The 21,964-nt window shown below is 42.3% G+C and overlaps 1 protein-coding gene across 1 annotated transcript in view; it reads right to left on the bottom strand.

Annotated features, from left to right (window-relative positions):
* Nucleotides 1-4,155: 4,155 nt before the first annotated feature.
* Nucleotides 4,156-21,964, bottom strand: part of LOC101853031 (integrator complex subunit 4) — a gene marked incomplete in the record, with an annotated part of 22,996 nt that continues 5,187 nt past the window's right edge. Inside the window, 13 exon segments of the mRNA XM_013087597.2 lie at nucleotides 4,156-4,498; nucleotides 5,504-5,624; nucleotides 5,984-6,281; nucleotides 8,158-8,345; nucleotides 9,050-9,121; nucleotides 9,984-10,077; nucleotides 13,077-13,246; nucleotides 14,667-14,800; nucleotides 16,838-16,953; nucleotides 18,410-18,552; nucleotides 19,062-19,267; nucleotides 20,729-20,903; nucleotides 21,819-21,890. Of these exon segments, the coding sequence (XP_012943051.2) occupies nucleotides 4,368-4,498; nucleotides 5,504-5,624; nucleotides 5,984-6,281; nucleotides 8,158-8,345; nucleotides 9,050-9,121; nucleotides 9,984-10,077; nucleotides 13,077-13,246; nucleotides 14,667-14,800; nucleotides 16,838-16,953; nucleotides 18,410-18,552; nucleotides 19,062-19,267; nucleotides 20,729-20,903; nucleotides 21,819-21,890 (1,920 nt within the window).

The following is a 21,964-nucleotide window of genomic DNA, read 5'->3' as shown; positions in this document are numbered from 1 at the left end:
TCTGAGTCGATCAGTCATCGAGTTTAAAAATTGCCAATATAATAATATGAGTGAAGTTGGCAACATATGGTTACCGTAGACGCGCGCAGGCTAAAATTGGCTGTGGTGTCAATTTCACCCACCAACCTGTGATTTCACCTCGCGCACCCCAGCCGAAGGCGAAGAGCCTAACCATTACGACGGTAAACTGATAGCTCTTGCCCGATACTTGATGCCTTGAGTCTTATAAAACACACATTACTCCTCTAATACAAAAAGCTGTCACAGACCTGCTAACCTTCCATAGACCGCAGTAGGGAAAATCCCGACTTTTTCCAGGCAGAAAATAGGCAAGTAGATAGTGCAGTGCAAGAGTCTTTCTCTTGGTTGGTCATACAAAAGAAAGCCATTTGGATTTCATTTAGGGATGGTCACACTAATCAGGCCTCATAATAGTCTCTATCTAGATCTTTATGTTCTGTGATGCGTCACTGAGGAACGTAATTGGCTTTGCCTGCGGACAGTTGTGCTACGATGATGGGCATAAACAGTGGATTCCAATCATTGCTGAAGTTTGACCTTCCCAATGTATTTGTACTGGGTTGTGTTTGCCATTCCTTCGCTCTTTGCGCGAACCACGCCAGCAAACATCTGCCTACGTGGCTAGAGTCGTTGGTAAAAGACGTTTGTAGCTGCTACTTCTCACGTAGTTCCAAGAGACAGAGAGACTTTCACCTGGGTGACAGCATGTCATCAACCCAGACACAATCTACAACATGGACGAAACGGGAGTGACAACTGCGCCAAAAACCGCCAATTTTTATCTTTCCCAGAATGCGGTTCCAGGAACACTTCCTGATCGGCGCATTACCATGCCCGATAGGTGCTGCAAATGGGTCGGGCTGGATAAAGGATGAAGAGTTTCTTACATTCTTACATTCGGCATTTCATCAGCCATGCGAAACAAACCCCCGAGAGTCCAGTTTTACTGATTCTCGACTTTCACGTTTCCCACCTGTATGTTCCAGCTATTGACTTGTGTAGAGAGAACAAGGTTATTCTTCTTTCCATCCCCCTTCACTGTTCACACAAAATCCAACCCCTGGATTAAGTAATCTATGGACCATTCAAGACTCTGATGAACATACGGTGCCCTTCTTGGATGCGGGAGCATCCTGAAAAACCAATGACAATTTAAGACGTCCCATCCATTGTTGGAAAGACTCTCCTGCAGGTAATCTCACAGGCAAGTGGCATTGAGTCCTTTCTGTGCACGGGGATTTGGCCATGTAACGGAGACATCATCAAGGAACGAAACGGAAGTCCAAACAAAGAGCAATATACCAGATGCAATGATTGAGAAACTGAAGACAGAAACTTCGAAAGATAAAGACATGAAAACCTTAGCAGAAATAATCCAAACTGAGTGGCCAAACAGCAAATCTGAACTACCACCGTCAACCAGACCATTTTTTGACTACACAGAAACTATGACAATGGGCTGATTACAAGAGGAGAAAAAGTCCTTGTATCAAAGTCAATGCGAGAGCAGAAAAAGAGAAGAGTGCATGCAGCTCACCCAGCAACCGAGAGCATGCTGAGGAGGGCAAGACGAACTTTTTTTTGGCTAGGCATGACTTCTGAAATAAAGTTTTTGTTTGCTTTAGTAAGAGTGTTACGGTGCTCGCAACTGCATACGATCATATGAGCGCGCGAAAAAAGTTGGTTCTATACGCAACAGTTCACTGCACAGTCCGATTCTGGTCAACACCTCTACTAAAATACTAAAATTTTGGTGTAAATAAATTCTGAATTTAAAATAACTTTTTAAATAACATAAAATTTTAAACCATGTAATTTACATTTTCCATAAAGGCTAATGGCCTATATATAAAATAAAGGATTCTGTTGGGATCAACGACTGAAAACAGGCTTGCAATTTTTTGCATCAAAAATATTTCCTTCGGGTCTCTCCGAAAACCAGACATTCTGTTAAAAATGTGTCTAATTGTAAAATCTGTGTCGCATCCGACACAAAACGGCTTCCCTTCTCCCTGAAAATAAAACAAATGGCTGACAGATGAGAAGTTTGTCAGCAGAGCAAGCCAAGAAACCAGACAGAAACTCTGGTACAGCACAGTAAAATGGATGAGCACCATGGGAAAAGCTTGGATCTGATATTTTTAAAATAAAAGGTAGACAATTCCTAGTTCTGGTAGACTATTTTTCCAATTTCATTGAGGTTGAGTATTTGCCAACATCAACATCTGAAACAGTAATCACCAAAATGAAATCACCTTTTGCTAGATATGGAGTGCTAAAAATGCTTGTCACTGACTGTGGGTCACAGTATACAGCTTCAACGTTCAAACAGTTCACACAACACTGGGGTATCACTCATGAACGATCATCTCCGGGCCATGCTGTATCCTGGCGTTGACCAGATGACAAGGACATGTGGTTACTTGAGAGAGGCATTGCGCTGCCAAGAGCGAAATGCTCGCAGCTAAAGGGATTTGAAAACAACAACAAGAAGGAATCTCCGGGCCATCACCGAGCCAATGGAAAGGCTGAATTGGCGGTAAAAGTAATAAAAGCCATGATGAAACGTTGGGTGCTGGATCACGAAGATCACTACGAAGCACTTTTAGAACGTAAAAACACCCAAGACAAGATGGGACTACTCCAAACCAGATGATGTTTCAAAGAGACACAAGAATGCTCTTGCCTCAAATGAGAAAGAAAAATTACATGTTCGAGACAAAGACATGAAAAGATTAATAATAGCTCGCAAGATGAAAGTCCAGAGACAATTGGACAGAAAGGCGAGAGATGGGAATCCCTTGCAAAAACCCTGATAAAGCTGGTTGGAACGCAGGCAGAATCAAAGAAAAGATCAACAGATCCTATAGAATAGAAGGGGAAACTGGCAGCACCTACATCAGGAATAGGGTGCATTGAGACCAAAGTCAACACCTTTTCACAAAAGGAAGGAGGAGCCCGACGACAAAGTCATGCTGACCCAGCAGAAGATCCTGCAATAAACGACCACAGCCTGCGCCAACAACACAGCGCCACTGTTGATTGGTCTGATCGAGAAGAGTTCTGCTTAGAAATCAATCATACTCTTTAAAAGACAATGTTCTATACTCATCACCACTGAGAACTGACGAGCAGATGACCTGACCAAGTCAAAAGAAGTTGTCGAAAAGGATTTTGAAAAGACAATGAACAGAAAATTTTGATTTATGTTATTTGAAAATTAATGTCGTTGGACGATCATGACAGTCCCTTCTAGTAGAAATCAGATAAGACATGGAGGCATTGCTGTTTGATTTAAAAGGTTTACAGTATGATTCAAATCAGTATTAATTTCTTGGGAACGGGATTCATGAGCAAGAACGCTTTCCATTTGTGTCTGTAAAGCTCAAATAGTATTAGTAGTAGAATTACTTATCATTTAACTTGCTAATATAGAAAGTTTCTTATAAAGGGTTTTGAACTAACTGACAAATAAGAAGATGTAAATGTTACATTTAAGGCTCCCTACGTTTAAGCAATGCACATATGCATCTTGCTAAAGAAGGGGGGATGTTGATATGTGTACATTGTTTGTGTTTCGTACCATTTCCGATGAATGTTTTTTTAACCACATAGTTCAGCAAGAGATTAAAGGACTGGTAGGTCATTCCATACTCAGCTGGCAAACGTGCAAGTCGATTCTGTTCTTCTTTGTCTACACGTTGAACCTCATGGCATACACGCTTACAAACACCTAAAAAGTAAAATTATCAGTTACCTCCCCATAGCACAGACTGCTAGAAGCTAGATTAGAATAGGTTCTATCTAAATGTACATGTACATATTGGTTGACGTCAACTAAGGGGGTGGGTCCCAGGAAAGATGACAGAAGATGACAAAGGGCGAAGAGGGAGGGGGTGGGTAATTTTTGGCCAAATTTCAGCTGACCTCATTTGTGAATGGTCCCTTATCTCAACTGAGGGCAAGCACATCACTACCTTGAATTTCTTGGTAAAGTGAATATTTCACAACACAGGTTTTTCTTGGTCACTATTTCAAATTGAAGAAATTTCCTCAACCAGGATCAAAACAGTTCAATCCATTTGTGCGTTTTCATATGCAGCATATATGCCCAACTAAACACAACTTAGTTCATTTCTATTTGGAAAACTTTATTTCTTCACCAAGACATCCAGTCGAGAGAGACGAGAGGAAAAACTTTGTAAAAGCGGAGATTAAATTTAGAACAAGTTTGTATCCATCACTGAAGCCTTTCATAAACAACAGCAATGCAGCAGATGGCAAAATGTGTTTTTTCAGTCCATTGCCTCGACACAAAACGGCGTCCGGCTGCGCAGCAACAATGTCTACTTGTGGGCCTTGGTGGAGACGAGGATCTTGACGGGCTTGGTCAACTCCACCAGGTCCTGCTTCTTGAGCAGCTGTCTGGACTGACCGCACGGCTCCATGGCCAGGGACACCTCCACGTTACAAGATTCTGGGGGGGAGAGACAGATTACAGTCACTGCATGACTTCTATATCACCTAGAACAAACACAAACCTGTCCCGTTTGACACAACGAAAACATAATCAGTAAATTAAAAATCCATCCCATGATCAGATCCACAGACTCCACAATTTCATAACAAAAAAATTCTTAGACTGATAAAAATACAAACAATAATCAACCAGCCCCATTGTCAGCTATTTCACTCCATTTTTTTTTCTAATTTTGCTTTCTCTGTCTTGAATTAAAGCCATTCATCCAGAGTAAAAAAACAAAGGAGATATAGCACTGCCTTCCTATAACCCGCTTTTGATCAAATTATGGTACAGGAGCAGATCCATGTCAATCTACAACATCAGACTTGCCAACTGTTTTCAAACCCAATCAAAGAAATCCGACTCATGAGCAGACCATCGCTTCACCAAGACAACACAAATCAGACAAACACCTGACAAGTTCAAAGTTTGGCTTTAATAAATATTCTCTCAGACTCCCGAATCCAGGACAGTCCCGGGAAATTTGGGGTAGTTGACAAGCCTGCAACATGTAGCCTTCAACTTAACCAGATTTGCTTTCAGTACATCATCCCGACAGCTGAGTGTAAGACTCCATTATACGTCCCCTTTCAAAATGGCCAACATCAAGGTCTTACACCAAGCAGCCAATAAACAGAACCTGGGAAATTTGGGACAGTTGAGAAGCCTACAACATGAGCAACTTCACCAGAACTGCTTTCAGTACCTCATCCTGACTGCTTACTGTAAGACTTCGTCATCATACATCACTATTCAAAATGGCATATGGCAAGGTCTAACACCGAGCAGCTAATAAATCATCGCCTCAGGAACTATTTTGTCCAAAGGGGAGGACCTCCCGTTAATAGACACTTTGGACAAAATAGATCTGAGGCGACACAAAAGAGATCACTTTTGTCATGGGAAAGTCCCCAAAAGCCACCCAAGCGAGTGAGCGAGAGTGTCGCTACCACGACTCACCTGACCAGAGGGCGTGGGACATGACCACCTCCGTGTGTAGCCGATGCCTCAGGGGGGACAGTCGGGTCCAGGCCGAGACTGGAGGGTGGATCAGCTGGCTCTGTTGGTCTGGGTACCGGACCTGTTACAAGAGGGAGTTTAAACAGTGCATAGTACAGTATAGGTGAGTGTTCTGGGTGGGTGTTTCGGGGTTCTTTTTTTATAAAGATAGATTGACTATGCATATGAGACTGTGGATCATCACCTTTTCCACTGTACAGTCCTACATGACATCAGAGCTACACTTCTCTCTCCGAGACAAACATTAATAATAACACACTCTATGGAACATTACAGAAACTACAACAAACCTGCACTTATCACTAGATGGCATTGGACAGAAAGGCGAGAGCCCATTTGTGGCGGGATCGATAGCAATAACAAAATAAAGATAGATTTAATCATAATAATGTAAACAGTAAGTTTCTTGTCACAACTGACCTGTATCCTGATAGACTGGACGTCGCGGACATTCTCCAGCGTGGCCACCACTGTGACGCTAGCCGTGAGCCCCGCTGCCATCCGCACGGCCTTCTCGAGGTTCTCCACGGGCTCGTGCAGCGTGGCGTTGACCCTCCGCACCCCGCGCAGCACCGGCACGCCCGTGGGCCGCAGCATGGACAGCGCTGTCTGCACCACGCCGTGCGTGCCCTGCAGCTGGGACGGGTCGACGCGGTCCAGCCGAGAGAAGAGATGCTGGGTCACGGGGTCAACCTGGGCCGGTTCTGTCTCCAGGGATCTGGTCAGGGCAGAGAGAGTTTAGTTTCAGAAAAAGTTTTAGTTTTAGTAGAGGTTTTTACGGCGCTCACAACTGCATAAGGTCATATGAGCGCTAGAGGTGTTACAAAAGAGTAACAAACATAAAAAAGAAGAAGGGGAGATAAGGACGATAGATCTTTGATAGGAAAGAAACAGCAAACAACACCAGAGCACCCGCCAACAACCCACTCAGAAAGAGTTTTGAGGCATTTGCAACATAAGTAGGTCCTTAAAATGCCGAAGATTAGAAGTGATACATGAGAGTAACAAACACAAAAAAGAAGGATGAGAGATAAGCTTTAGTTTTCGTAAGAGTTGAATCGCACTTGCAACACTATAAAATTGTCCTACAAATGTGGAAGCTTAGAGGTGCTACAAGAGAGTAACAAACACAAAAAAGGAGGGGAGACAGGGACAATAGATGTTTGACAGGAAAGAAGGAGCAAACCGTATTAGAGCACCCGCCAACAACCCATGAGCAGAGGTAGATCAGATAAAACATAGCATATAAACAGGTTGGATATAACAAATTGGATAAAACAATTAGATACAACAAGGAAGATAACTCAAGATGAATTAAACAAAATCAGTTACGCCAGGATGGATAAAACAAGCTGGATAAAGAGTCCAATAAAACAGTGGCATCCAAAGAACACCCTAGACATACATTGAGTCAGGCATCGGACTGCAATAAGAACATTGTGAGCTCAATTGTCTGCTTCATTTAAAAGTAACATACTGACCATAATTTTCTCACTCCACCCAGCAGCAAACAAGTCAAAGGGTACAGGGTAAACAATACTTGATTTATTGAGCTGACCATTAAAGAGTTAGCTTCCCACACGACAGAAACACATTGGGAATAAAAACAATTTATTCGGACCACACTGGCTAACATCATGACATCAGCAGTAGATGTCTGGCTCGCACTAGATCAAGCTTATCTAACATCATGACAGGAGTAGTAGATGTCTGGCTCGCGCTAGATCTAGTTTATCTAACATCATGACAGGAGCAGTAGATGTCTGGCTCGCACTAGATCTAGTCTATCTAACATCATGACAGCAGCAGTAGATGCCTGGCTAGCACTAGTCTATCTAACATCATGACAGCAGCAGTAGATGTCTGGCTCGCACTAGTGTATCTAACATCATGACAGCAGAAGATGTCTGGCTCGGGCTAGTCTATCTAACATCATGAATCAGCGTAGATGTCTGGCTAGCACTAGATCTAATCTATTTAACATCATGACAGCAGCAATAGATACCTGGCTAGCACTAGTCTATCTAACATCATGACAGCAGAAGATGTCTGGTTCGTGCTAGTCTACATCATCAGAGCAGTACACTACCCTAGAGTTACAAAGTTCTATCTTCTCAGTACCCAGTTTTGAGAAATTTGACCTAAAAATTTTGAGTTTCACAACATGTCATACTTTTTCGAGAGCAAATTTTTTGAATATCTTGAAAACGACCCCAAATAATCTCACAATTTTGATAGAGAACATACATACAAAATTTGGTTTCTAACCCCATGGTCTTAGTAACTCAAATCAGCCAAAAATGTCAGAAGTTTGTAATTCTAAAGTAGCGAGTAGTTGTCCAACTCATGCTAGTCTATATACTAAGCATGAAAGCAGATGTCTGGCTTGGGCTAAACTATCTAAAATACCAACACAGCTATAGACAGCAACAGATCTGGTCAGTTTGTTAGTATTTTAGTGCCTGCCATTTGCAGTTTGAATTGTATGCTTCCTGGGAAGCCAAGAATGTGTCTGAGTGCTCCTGAGTCTACTGTGGTAATAATAGTTGTAAAGTGCAAAAGCTACAGGTCAGATAACTTGCACAACCCCTGACCTTTTCATGAGAGCGATGAACTGTCTGAACGTGTCGCACGTCCGCACCTTCTCCCCGAGCGAGCCCCGGCTCAGAGTGACCACCATCTGGAGGGTGAGCGCCTTCAGCTCCAGCTGCCGGACTGACCACAGGGTGTCGCTGGTCAGCCCCAAGAAGACTGTCTGCAGTCGTGTCGTCAGCTCCAAGATCTGAACATGTTAGACGTCAGTGACGGAGATCAGAAAAACATCAGCGTCAATGTCGAAGAACAGAAAAACATTACTGTCAGAGTCGAAGATCAGAAAAACATTACTGTCAGAGTCGAAGAACAGAAAAAAATTACTGTCAGAGTCGAAGATCAGAAAAACATTACTGTCAGAGTCGAAGATCAGAAAAACATTACTGTCAGAGTCGAAGATCAGAAAAACATTAGAGTCAGTGTTGAAGAACAGTACATCATGAGTGTCGGTGACGGAGATCAGAAAAACCCCCAGCCAGAAGTCATCTTACGACACGACAACAGAGAGTGGAACAAAGATCACATCGACCGTTCAGTGTCATACTCCGACATACGTCGTTAAGGTGAAATCCACTATGTACATTTGCTTGATTTCCTATTCCCAGAAGGATAATCCGAAATAGTTCATGTCTTGTTGGGATCATTATTCCATACTCAGTTTAATTTACTTTAATTTACGACTGTTTACAACCTTTACGACCAGGGCGCTTAATTTACTACTTTACGACCTTACAGAACACATGTGAAGAGTTGGTGCAGAATAGTTATCAGAATTATATTGAGAATATCAAAATACCATAAACTGCCTGTAATAGCAAAAGTGGTTGCATACATGATGAAGATGATGATTGATGACGATGATGATGATGAAGATGACGATGATGACATATTTACCTTATCAACGGCAGAAGTCACAGTTTCAGTGTCTGCGATGCACTCAGAGGAATCGTTAACTCTCGTCAACAGCTGAAATTGATTTGAGAAACGCGGTTAAAACACAGTCGAAAATGGTTTATCACAGCCACCCACCATCGAGGAGAAAAGTTACTGTCTTACACAGTGTCATTATAATGTTTTAAAAAAATACACAAGGGAGGAAATTGGAAGTGGCCGTTTACACTAGTGATCATCTTATACTGGTCGCCATTGGAGGAGACTGTCCATAAAATACGATACCCTGAATTTCAATCAAACTAAAGTGTAAAGTGGGTCTGGAATAATTCTTAAGACTATTATTTTATAAATCTTACTGTTCACCAACATAGGTCGTAAAATGAAAGTTAGAAAGAATTAAGGAAAACAAGCATTTTGCTTGTCAGTTTGCCCCCCCCCCCCCTTTAGTAAGAGTTTTACGGCACTTGCAACACAATAAGGTCATATAAGTGCCGAAGATTAGAGGTATTACAAGAGAGTATCAAACAGAAAACAGAAAGAGGGGAGATTTTAATGATAGATGTTTGATAAGAAAGAAAGAGCAAACCACACCAGAGAACCTGCCAACCACCCACCCATCAAAGTCAAATTGTCCTGCTGTCTGCCTTTCTTTGACTAAAAGACGCATCCGTCAAAACATTTAAAAAACATCACAAGCTGTCGCTTGCCTTTTAAAAAAGTAAAACTCTACATTGTTCCACAAAACATAATCAAATTTAAATCAATTATAAATGCATCTTCAATACTTTATTTCTAAATTTTATTTTCAGTAGTTAAAGATCTGAGTAAAAAAAATAGCAGCTTTTACAAAAGTTAAGACATTAGGGAACAATCGTAACAGTGGAATATTTTTAGAAAACTGAAAAAAAAAACAAAGAAGGAAAGCCTCTCCCACCTTTGTGAGGAACAGCTGAGACTGCAGATAGACGCAGGTACAGTCGGCCGAGGCAGCCACCTGAGAGTCCAGCTGCTTGCTACGCTCCAGGTCTCTGGAACAGTTACACACAACATAGTCGTTTGATATATAATACAGAACATACTCAGTTTGAGAAGTGAACAGGCCATGAAATTTTCTTTTTTTTTTTTTTTTAAGTAGAGGTTTTACGGCGCTCGCAACTGCATAAGGTCATATGAGCGCCAGAAGATTAGAGATGTCACAAGAGAGTAACATACATAAAAAAGAAGAAGGGGAGATAAGGATGATAGATGTTTCATAGGAAAGAAGAAGCAAATCACACCAGAACACCTGGAAACCACCCACACATTTCCTTTATCAATGTCTTCAGCAACAGCTCACAACACAAAAGTCAGGACATGGCCATGAGGAATGTTGAGCCACAAACTGCACCAGACGGACAGAGCAAAAAAAGGGCAGGCTCCAGGGAGGCAAAATGTCTCATGAAACAAACAAGAACAAACTGGTGGATTAGGCCATTCCCAAAGGGGGGACATTTCTCGTTCAAGCATAGTAGAATTGTAAATGGGATGACTCATGATGTCACGCTCATAACTGTGCCTGATCTACAACAGGGAACTGCTGCTTTTTCTTTCCTGATCCTTACTATTGTCATTTTCCTCTACTTCTTTTGTATGTTTGTCACTCTCTTGTGACATGCTATTTCGGGGTGCCTTGACAGTCGAAGCAGACCTTGTGCTGTTGAAGCTAGAGAGGTGAGCAGTCTAAGTCTGATTCCCTGTAAAGACTTCTCTGTTGACACCCACCCCTTGGTGCTCATATGACCTTATGCAGTTGCGAGCACCGTAAAACCCTCTGCTATAAAAAAACCCAAAAAAACTGCTGGACGAGCAAAACGTGCACAATAATTGTTCCCCTGTCCATCCAACACAGCTCATGCAACAGTGCTCAGAAAAATCAAACTTTTATAGATCTTTACTTGAAACATTTGTACCTGACAGATAAATCACAGGGCACAGTAGTTCATGAAACAATGCTTAGAAAATTAAAATATTTTTAGATCTCTACTTTAAACATTTGTACCCAACATATAAATCACAGACACTTCTTGAACCAAGTCAGAGAACATCTCACTCTCAATATCTGCCACCCCAACACACCAGTGAGGTTGACATTCATCCTTGCTTTACAATGCAACCCATTAAAGACAATCAAATCAAAATTTCTCCATCACTCACTGTCATCAGAAACTTGTTTGACACCATTGTGCCGAGAGAGGTCTGATCATACTTCATAGCAGAAAAAACAATTCCACAATGATTGAAATGTAGGTTACAGGCCAAAAGAAAAAATTCTGAATGAAGTCCTCTATCTCCTTGATAGGACGATCACTGTATTGGGCAAGTTCACAATACAGATGTTCACAAATCAGTAACTATTCATTCACAAATCATCAAGTAATTTTTTTCTACTTTTCAGATATCAAGAAAAAATATTCACATTTCCATATTATACAGTCAAAATTGTCTAAAACAGATGCCCATTGCCCATTGTCAAAGAGAATGGTGGCCGTCTTACACATAGTGCCGTAACAATGTAAAAAAAAATGCAATTGGGGGGGGGAGGGTTGTTTCTACAGGTCTTATATAGATGACAGTTAGAGCAGGTTCGACTATGAGCCAGTTCACAAAAAAAGCTTCTTTGTGGTTACAATCAAACTCGGATATAACAGGACAGACGGGACAGGCAGTTTTTCCCTGTTATAAGCGAATCCTGTTATAACTGTAATCAAGGGAAACTATCATTGCACCTTTAGCTTACTATTCGATAATCGCAGATCCTTTTCCAGTGGGCTGTTTTGCTGACACTAAGATGGAATCGATCAGTGACCCCAGTCAGTCTGTGTTTAGGCAAGCAATCATACAAACAGGCGAAATGTCTTGGTTAACAAATTTTAATAATTTGAAGGATCGAAAGCAAGTCAGGAGACCCTCCATGTCATTTTAAAAGAATTAATTTTAAAAATCACAGAAATACGACACAAAGTTGAATCTTGCACAATTGTACAGTATACCTATCCCAACTAGATTTGTAAAAAAAAGTGTAACAGTTGGTCAGTTTACGAAGTTATTTACCGTTAAAATCAAATAATACTGAAAATGGAATCTGATACTGTAGAAACACGTCTAGGAGAACGTAGTCCAATAAAATCAAGATTATGAACTGAGATCGACCAAAGTTATATGTGTCTCGACGCGGTGGAATCAGGCGCTCATATATTTTTGAGCATGTGAAGTTACTGGCATCATCTTAAAGCCAGTTCATTTATCTAGCTTTTGATGAAAAAACAATACCCATCTATCTTGCGCAGAAGTAAAGATATTTGTCATTGAAAGAGGTAAGTTCACTTGGTTTCAGCGGTAAAAATAGCGAGAAAAGGGCTGCCAAAGTTTGGTAACTTCAATAGCTAAAGAGTCCTTGAAAACTGAAAAATTGTACACCGGGTATTTTGAACTCTCAATCAACGTTTTTCAATATAATTCACATGGAAATTTTTTTATTTTGACGAGCGCCTGATTTCACCACGATGCCTCACATATTGTCTTTTAGGGGGAAAGTTGAGCTTTAAAATGGGGGGGGGGGGGGGGGGGGCGTGTGGTGATAGAGCATCTTAAGATCTGAAGATATCGGGGTGGGAAAGACACCACAATCTAGAGGCATTCATTACGTGGGCAGGCGGGGGCGCACCACTGATGTCACGGTAGTGAGCACGGCTGTCGACTAATTAAATGACCAACACATGGGTGCCACTGACCGCCTGCATGGAGCAACTAAAAGAGCAGTTTCCGGGCGAGTTGAACAGGAGTGTGTTATAAATGGACTTGACTGTATTTAGAAGCCCCTTTTTATAAAGATTAAATGAAGAATTGCAAGTCTGAGTGGAGATACACCGATGGGCAAGTTCACATTTGGTGCAAGTCTGACTTAAGCAAACAGATTAGCATCATGAGGAAAAAACTCATCCCCAACTGCGGCTACACCGACCCCCTCCCTCCTCCCTCACTGACTGACCTGACTGCCACCTCCAGGATGGACACAGCCGCCTCCGGCTCCATAGAGCCCAGCTGGGCCAGCTGACCGGTCAACTCTTCCACAAACCGGCCCGCATCCAGGACCGAACCGGGACCTTTTGAGACTGACACCAGAGTGTCCCCTGCCTCCCCTTCCTGCAGCTCCAGGCTCTGCGAACAAAAACACAGACAGAGGTAATGCACAGAAATGAGTTTTATTTTAGTAACCTTTTTAGCTTTAGTTTTCGTAAGAGTTTTACGGCACTTGCAACACAATACGGCCATATAAGTGCCGAAGAATAGAAGTGTTACAATAGAGTAACATACACAAAAAAGGAGAGGAGATAATGACGATAGATATTTGATAGGAAAGATGGAGCAAACCACACCACAGCACTGATCAATCATCCACCTAGTAAGGTTTTATGGTGCTTGCAACTGCATAATGTCATATGAGCACCAAGGGGAGGATATCAACAGAGAATTCTAAATGAGGAATCAGGTTTTCTCTGCTCAACTCTCTAGCCTCAACAGCACAAAGTCTGCTTCGACTATCAAGCCACCCCGGAAATGGCAGTTCACAAGAGAGTGACAAACATACAAAAGAAGTAGTTTCTTCTGTGTTGTTCCGGCACAGTATGAGCATGACATTGATAAATTAGCCCATTTACAACTCTACTGAGCATAAGAACATGTTAATATCCCCCCTTTGGGAATGTTAGGGTGTTAGTCAAGTTATTTTTAACAGATCTCAAGTAACTGAAGTTTAAACTCTTTCTTAATCTTTGTGAAATTTCCCTCAAAGAAAAGAAGACCACCAACTTGAAAATGAACTGTAAAAAAATAAGTGGGTCCTTACTCTAGTTTAAGTGAGAGTTTTACTGCGCTTGCAACACAATAAGGTTATATCTGTGCCGCAGATTAGAGGAGTTATAAGAGAGTAACATACACAAAAAAGAAGGAAGAGAGATCGGGGTGATAGATGTTTGATAGGAAAGAAGGAGCAAATCACATCAAAGCACCTGCGAACCACCTGTGGTCCTTGTCTACAGATAAAGTGTTTGGTTTTTATGCTAAAGAACCCCATTCAATTCCATATTCAAATAAGCTGAGGCGTCGGTGGCCTAGTGGTTAGGCTCTCGGACTCGCAACCGTAAGGTCGTGGGTTCGAATCCCGTCAAGGGCCCGACGTTGTGTCCTTGGGAAAGGCACTTTACACGAATTTTCCTCACTTCACCCAGGTGGGAATGGGTATCTGGCTATAGACAGCGAAAGATCTTGTCAGTTTGTTAGTGTTTGAGCGCCTAATCAGCTGCTTGCACTGTGTGCTTCCCGGGAAGCTGAGAATTTTTCTGAGTATTCTATGGTCTGCTGGGGTAATAATACAGTGTAAAGCGCATAGAGCCTGCTGTTGAGCGGAGATATGCGCTATACAAATGCTATTTATTATTATTTATTATAAGCAGCAATTCTGATTTATCCTCTCCTCAAAAGCAGGACAATTCACATTCCACAATCACTTTAAAAATTATTTTTCAGGGGCCCAAAACAAAACATTGTGCCACTAAAATAAAATGTTTTCCCCACTAACCTTTATGACAGGCACGTGTTCCGGCAGGGAGGAGCGGAGGTATGCGTAATGTCTGCGCGTGTGTTCGGGAAACAGTGGGACCATGGAGGGGGAGTTGGCCGCGGCGTTCAGGACAAGGATCAACACGCTCACGTCTGGTCCGTCGTCAAGGAGTGTTTTTTTGGGGTTTTTTTTATAGTAGAGGGTTTTACGGTGCTCGCAACTGCATAAGGTCATATGAGCGCCAAGGGGTGGGTGTCAACAGAGAAGTCTTTACAGGGAATCAGACTTATTCTGCTCACCTCTCTAGCTTCAACAGCACAAGGTCTCCTTCGACTATCAAGGCACCCCGGAAATAGCAGGCCACAAGAGTGACAAACATACAAAAGAAGTAGAGGAAAAATGACAATAGTAAGGATTAGGAAGGAAAAAGCAGCAGTTCCCTGTTGCAGATCAGGCACAGTTATGAGCGTGACATGAATCAGCCCATTTACAATTCTACTGTGCTTGAACGAGAAATGTCCCCCGTTTGGGAATGGCCTAAAGACACTACAGTCAGTGGCACTACCCCGGGGTGCTGTCAAGGAATACACACAGTGAACTCTAACAACACACTATCCCCACAGACCCCCTCATCCAAGGAAAACATACAGCGGAAACCACCAAACAGTTCACCCTTGGAGAGGCACCTGGCTACAGACAGAACCAGCGAGGTCAGAGAAAGTTTTTTTGTTTGTTTTGTTTGAGTAGAGGTTTTGCGGCGCTTACAACTGCATAAGGTCATATGAGCACTAGAAGATTATATGTGTTACAAGAGAGTAACAAACATAAAAAAGAAGGAGGGGAGATAAGGATGATAGATGTTTGATAGGAAAGAAGGAGCGAACCACACCAGAGCACCTGCCAACCACCCACTCAGAGAAAGTCACAGGTGACGTTCCAGACTTGATCCCAACAGAATTGCAGGGCATGTGTATCAAGGTATTTCCACAACCCTGTGGTACTCACTCAGTCTTACTGTTATTGTATATATAGACATTAAAATACAGGAACCTTCCTTCTCACAATCAACCTGAGGTGTTATTATTTAACTTGAAAATGCTTGTCAATAGTCTTGTATCCACCCCCCCCCCCCCCCCCCCCCAACTGCCGAAGATTGGAGGTGTTACAAGAGAGTAACAAAGCCAATAAAAGATGGAGGAGAGATCCGAACTATAGATATTTGATGGGAAAGAAGGAGCGAACCATACAAGAGCACCCGCCAACCACCCGTTTTTAAACTCTGTTAAAAAGGACAGTAAAACATTATCAAGTAAAACACAACGAACAGATGAACCAAATCCCAACAGAAACAAAAAACAGCAGGACAAATAAACAAACAAAACAATCAAAAAAGAAACATAGACGAATGAACCAACAAAGCAATCAGTTTTAGTTTAAGTAAGAGTTTTACGGCACTTGCAAGACAATAAGGTCATAAAAGAGAAGAAGATTAGAGGTGTTACAAGAGAGCAACAAACACAAAACAGAAGGAGAGATCAGGACGATAGAAGTTTAATAGGAAAGAAGGAACAAACTACACCAGAGCACCCACCAACCACCCACTCAAAACAATCAACAAAGACATGCAAACAAATAAACCCAACGAAGCAAAAAAAAAAAGTAGACAAATTAACCAACAAAACAAATATCAAAGAAACGCAGACAAATAAACCAAGAAAACAATCAACAAAGAAACACAGACAAATAAACACAACCAAACAATCCACAAAGAAGCGCAGACAAATAAACCCAACCAAACAATCAACAAAGAAACGCAGACAAATAAACCCAACAAAACGATCCACAAAGAAACGCAGACAAATAAACCAAAGAAAACAATTCACAAAGAAACGCAGACAAATAATCCCAACCAAACAATCAACAAACAAATGCAGACAAATAAACCCAACAAAACGATCCACAAAGAAACGCAGACAAATAAACCCAAGAAAACAATCCACAAAGAAACGCAGACAGAAACGCAGATAAATAAACCCAACCAAACACTCAACAAAGAAACGCAGACAAATAAACCCAATAAAAAAATCCACAAAAAAACGCAGACAAATAAACCCAACCAAACAATCCACAAAGAAACGCAGACAAATAAACCCAACCAAACACTCAACAAAGAAACGCAGAGAGGATACAGGCTGGGTCGTCCATCTCGGGCTCAGGCGTGTCGAAGTACGGATGGAGACACAGCAGGTCGGGCACCAACGCCAGCACGTGGGCCGGGTGATTGGCTCCCAGTTCCCTAGAACACCTGCACGGGGGGGGGGGGGGGGGAGGTAAGTGTGGAGCTTGTTTTAGTACGTGTTTTTCAGCACTTGCAACACAATAAAATCACGTAAGCGCCAAAGATTACAGGTGTTACAAGAGAGTAACAAACACAAAAAAGATGGAGGGGAGATAGAGACGATATATGTTTGATAAGAAAAAAGAAGCAAACCACACCAGAACACCTGCATGGGGAAAAGTGAGGGGCGGAACAGAAGGTCACTAGAAGGTTCTGTCTTCTTAAAACTTAACCCTTCCAGCTCCAGCCATTTTTGTGCACTCCCTAACCCCAGTCCCAGCCAATTCAGCAGTATTTCAGAAAAAGAGACATGCATTCTAAAAAGTGATGAGGTTTAGATGATAAGATATACCAATGTTAAAAGGAAAATGAACAAATATTATGAAAATTAAAGTATAATTAGGTTAGCTAATTTCGAAAACGAAAATTCGGTAGCCCCCAAAACTGAGAATATACGCTCTTGGGACAGTGAGAGGTACAGGTGCTGCTGAAAATATATGTGCATGGGGCTGGAAGGGTTAACAAAGAACCCTACGGTTCAACAGTTAGTTACAAGTTGTGTATCAAAGCTTTACTAACACATGAAACAGTCTTCTGAATGACGGAGCCCTTGATACAGCGATAAGTCAGTGAGGAAAAGGGAAGAACCATAGTCAACACTGTGCTAAATGAGTTTAATATTAATGTCCTACTAGTCAAATCAGCCATTTTTAGGTACATGTAGAGCACTTAGTCTGGGATTAACGGAACAAGAGACCAAAAAAGCAAAATGGAAGATAAAAGGTTGCAGCTACATTCCTTTTCTATCAGTATAGCTACCTTCTGGACACCAAAATTTCTAAGGCCTAGCACATGGCACAGTGGTAACAGTCAAGAAAAAAAGGGAAAAAAAGAAAGAAAATAGAGACATGGTGTACGGGAGCAGACATCAAGCATTCAGAAACAGAAACCAGTTTAGTTTAAGTAAGGTTTTACAGTGCTCGCAACTGCATATGGTCATACGACCGCCAAGGGGTGGATGTCAACAGAGAAATCCATACAGGGAATCAGGCTCACCTCTCTAGCCTCAACAGCACAAAGTCTGCTTCGACTATTAAGGCACCCCAAAAATAACAGTTCACAAGAGAGTGACAAACATACAAAAAAAGTATAGGAAACACGATGACATGACAGTAAGGATGAGGAAAGAAAAAGCAGCAGTTCCCCCTATGTTGTTCCAACACAGTATGAGCATGACATTGATAAATCAGCCCATTTACAATTCTACTGAGCAAAAGAACAAGTTCATATCCCCCCTTAGGGAATGGCCTAAAGCCAACTTCAGTCAGCAGAACTGCCCTGGTGGGGGGAGAACAGAAACCAGAGCGTGGAAAAAATTCCCACAATGTGTTTACTCTAACAGCAGCACGCACGGTACACGTACTTCCACACGGAGAGCCGGTCCTGGGGGTAGCGCTGCAGGTTGTCCAGCAGACCCATCACGCAGCTGTTGATGCCCGACTTGGTGGCAAGGCGCACGCTGGACAGCAGGTGGCGCAGCGCCTCTCGCGACACGTGAGAGTAGTCCTGGCAAGTGGTGAAAGAAAGATGTCAGGAAAAAGCGACTATCCGCGTTAACGAGATGGAATATGAACATAAGCACATTTATTACATCAAGAACTCACCATCAGTGAGAGTCTGGACAGAAAGAGGCCCCCTCGCAAGGTTCCCAGCTACTTGGCTTATGCATTTAACAACTCCAAGGCAGTAAATATATTTTCCTTTCTAATATAATTGATCTCTTTGATAATCGACAAGTAGACAGACAGACAGGCAAACAGACAGACAGAAAAACAGATTAGATAGACAGACAGAATGAATGACAGACAGACTGACAAACAGACAGACAGACAGACAGAAAGCTAAACAAACAGACAGCCAGACAGACAGAGTGACAGACAGACAAACAGACAGCCAGACAGACAGAGTGACAGACAGACAAACAGACAGAGTGACAGACAGACAGACAGAGTGACAGACAGAGTGACAGACAGACAAACAGACAGCCAGACAGACAGAGTGACAGACAGACAGACCTGCAGCACACCCAGGATGATGTCGGCCTGGTCCTCTCGGAGCAGCAGGTTGTGGCTGATCTTCCTCAGACTGTTGATGGCGTTGAGGCGCACGCTCTCAATCTCGTCGTTGAACATGTCGATGATGCTGTCCTGAGTGAGCACCGAGAACTGCGGCGAGTTGGCCGCCAGCTCACACAGGGAGTCCAACGTGGCGTTGCGAACCTCTGGAAGAGACAGCTTAAGTTTGACTTTGGTAAGTTTTACAGCACTTGCAACACAAATAGGTCATACAAGTGCTGAAGATTAGTGCTGCTACTACTGGATAGCAAAATTTCTTTTAAATGAAGAAAAAGAGATGAGGACGATAGATGTTTGATAAAAAAAAGGAGCAAACCACACCAGAGCACACACCCGCCAACCACCTGCAGCAAGGGCAGGAAGCAAAAAATAAAACCAGAGATCATTTTGATAGTGTTTACCTACAGCGTATCTTTATATCGAAATTGTTAAGAACTTGTCAGCCTTTGGATGCAGCATCAAAGCGAACAGACTGCTATACTCAATTTTTTTTTTAAATTCCTTTTTGTAAATTTGTACATGTGTGATAGAGACGGGCGGGAAGCGCTTTTTCCTTCCCGAGCGAGAAGACCGAGAAGCTGACCTACTTCTCGCCAGGACCGGTCCCGAGAACGGGAAATATTTCTCGTCTCGTGTCTCGAGAAATACTTCTCGTCTCGTGACCAATTTCTCTTCTCGCCCCGCAGTTCGAGCCACTCGTTCAGCGAGAAGGCCGGCCGTGGCAGAGATTTCTCTTCTTGCCCCACAGAACGAGCAGCTCGTTTAGCGAGAAGACCGATCGTGGCGGGGATCTAAACTTAGAAACTAGGCTTGCCCTGTTGCGCAGGCGCAGGCGGTGAAGGAAGGTAGGGAGACCTAGGCCTAGGCCCTGATCAACTCCCCACTCGCCTCGTCTCGCAAACCTCTCCCCTCCCTTTCAGTTTCACACACAGGACGGCACGGTGATGGGTGGCACTGTCTGCGTTGTCATTTCTCGCCTCTCACTCTCGTTACTGTTACTCGTTGTGTCAAGCCAACGAGCAATATCACGTCTCGGTACCGAGCAGTAGTTTAGTGCCCGGGAAGTGACGGGAAGGCCGTTACCCGCGAGAAACGGGTACTCGGCTCGTCTCGTGCCCGCCCCTAATGTGTGACTGGCGTTTTTGCTTTTATGAGCTTTCACCCCGATATATAAAGTTGAGTACCTAAAGCTCACATAAACACAATTTTGCCATTGTGCTGTTTCATATGGTATATGTTCCATCAGAATAGATACTGTAGAAATAGTGAGTAGTTTTATGTTGACACCAGAAACAAACACCACTTGAATGATCTAAAATAGCGTCACTGCGCTAGCAAAATGGCACGTCTGATGTTTGCTACTTTTGAGATAATGGAAAAACCTGTTTAACTAGACGACTTATCATCTAATAATGGTAAAACTTGCCATGCATGTTTCTTTTATGACTGCCATGCACTTTTGTTTGGGTTAAAAAAAAAAATATATAGCACCATCAAACAAAATAAAAGGCTAGTTGCATTTTGGCTCAACTCTGAGTTTAGCTATTTCGCTAGAGTAGTGAAGATCTGTCAATGGGAGTGAAAGATAATACAATAAAATAACTCACCCAAAAACTCGTCTTCTAAGCCATGCACAAACGCCCCACAGGCCCCCATGGTCAGCAAATTCACAGACTCGGGATCAACATCTTCCTTGGGGGCATCGTCCGCCCATTTCTGACCACTTGACCACTCCCCAGAGGAAAAATGCTCCCTGGCTCTTTCATGAGCTGACCGCTTCCGCTGCACAGGGAGGACAGGGGAGAACACAGAAACAAGTTTTTAAAAAAGCTCCAGATAGGATTTTTAAGAACCTCAAATGACAGACTAATAAGAGAGACTAATAAGAGAGCTCTGAGACTAGCTGCCTTCAGCAAACTACAAGTTATGTTGTCATTAAGGTGTGCTTTAAATCCTGAGTCATCATGGTAACAGTAGAAGCACAGTTCTCCAGAAATATATGTGAAGCATCGTGGTGAAATCAGGCGCTCATCAAAATAATGAATTCGAAAGTATCGGCATTTTTCCTTTAGTCTGACATTTTTTTTCAAATTTTTATTTTTTGGCCTAACACCTTTTATGTCCTTTTAAAAACATATTTCCGTGTGGATTTTACTGAAAAACATTGATTAAAGACACAACAAATGTACATTTTCAGTTTCCAAGGACTCTCAAGCTTTGGATATCACAAAAGTTTGGTGGCCATTTTCTCGCTAATATTACCTCTGAAACCAGACAACCCTGACCTCCTTCATTCAAAATATCTCGACTTCTATCCAAGAGAGGCGTGTATTTTTTTCATCAAAAAGATGGTCAAATGAACAAGCTTTAAGATGATATAAATAACTCCAGATGCCAAAAAAAATTGACGAGCGCCTGATTCTTCCGCATTGTGGCACATTTTATTGTGCATTTCTATTGCAAGTAACAAACATTTTCACCATTCCAATAACTAGAAACCTGAAACAAATGACTTTCACATGAAACTGAGCTTTGTCTGTGACGATTTTTTAAAAGAGTCTTCACATCAGTAGGAGAATCCTATTATAAGCATATAGAACAAAATAGGTCCCAATTTCCAACTACCTTGAAGTATATATTTTAGAAGGTCAGTTACATCCCTATTTCGTTGCTGGTTCTAACACAGTCCATACTCACCCGTAGCTGAGACATGATCTTTTTGTCCAGTGTCTGCTCCAGGAACCGGGGACTGACCATGTGTAGGGAGCCCTGGGGACAACAGTTACAGGTGTAGGAATCAGTATATATATTGTTAGCAAAGGAAGGGTAGGGGGAGTTGGGGG

The sequence above is a fragment of the Aplysia californica genome, unplaced genomic scaffold (genome assembly GCF_000002075.1).
Source record: "Aplysia californica isolate F4 #8 unplaced genomic scaffold, AplCal3.0 scaffold00607, whole genome shotgun sequence".
NCBI lineage: Eukaryota > Metazoa > Mollusca > Gastropoda > Aplysiida > Aplysiidae > Aplysia > Aplysia californica.
The sequence above is the reverse complement of the archived record's forward strand: the minus strand, read 5'-3'. Positions and strand labels throughout refer to the sequence as shown.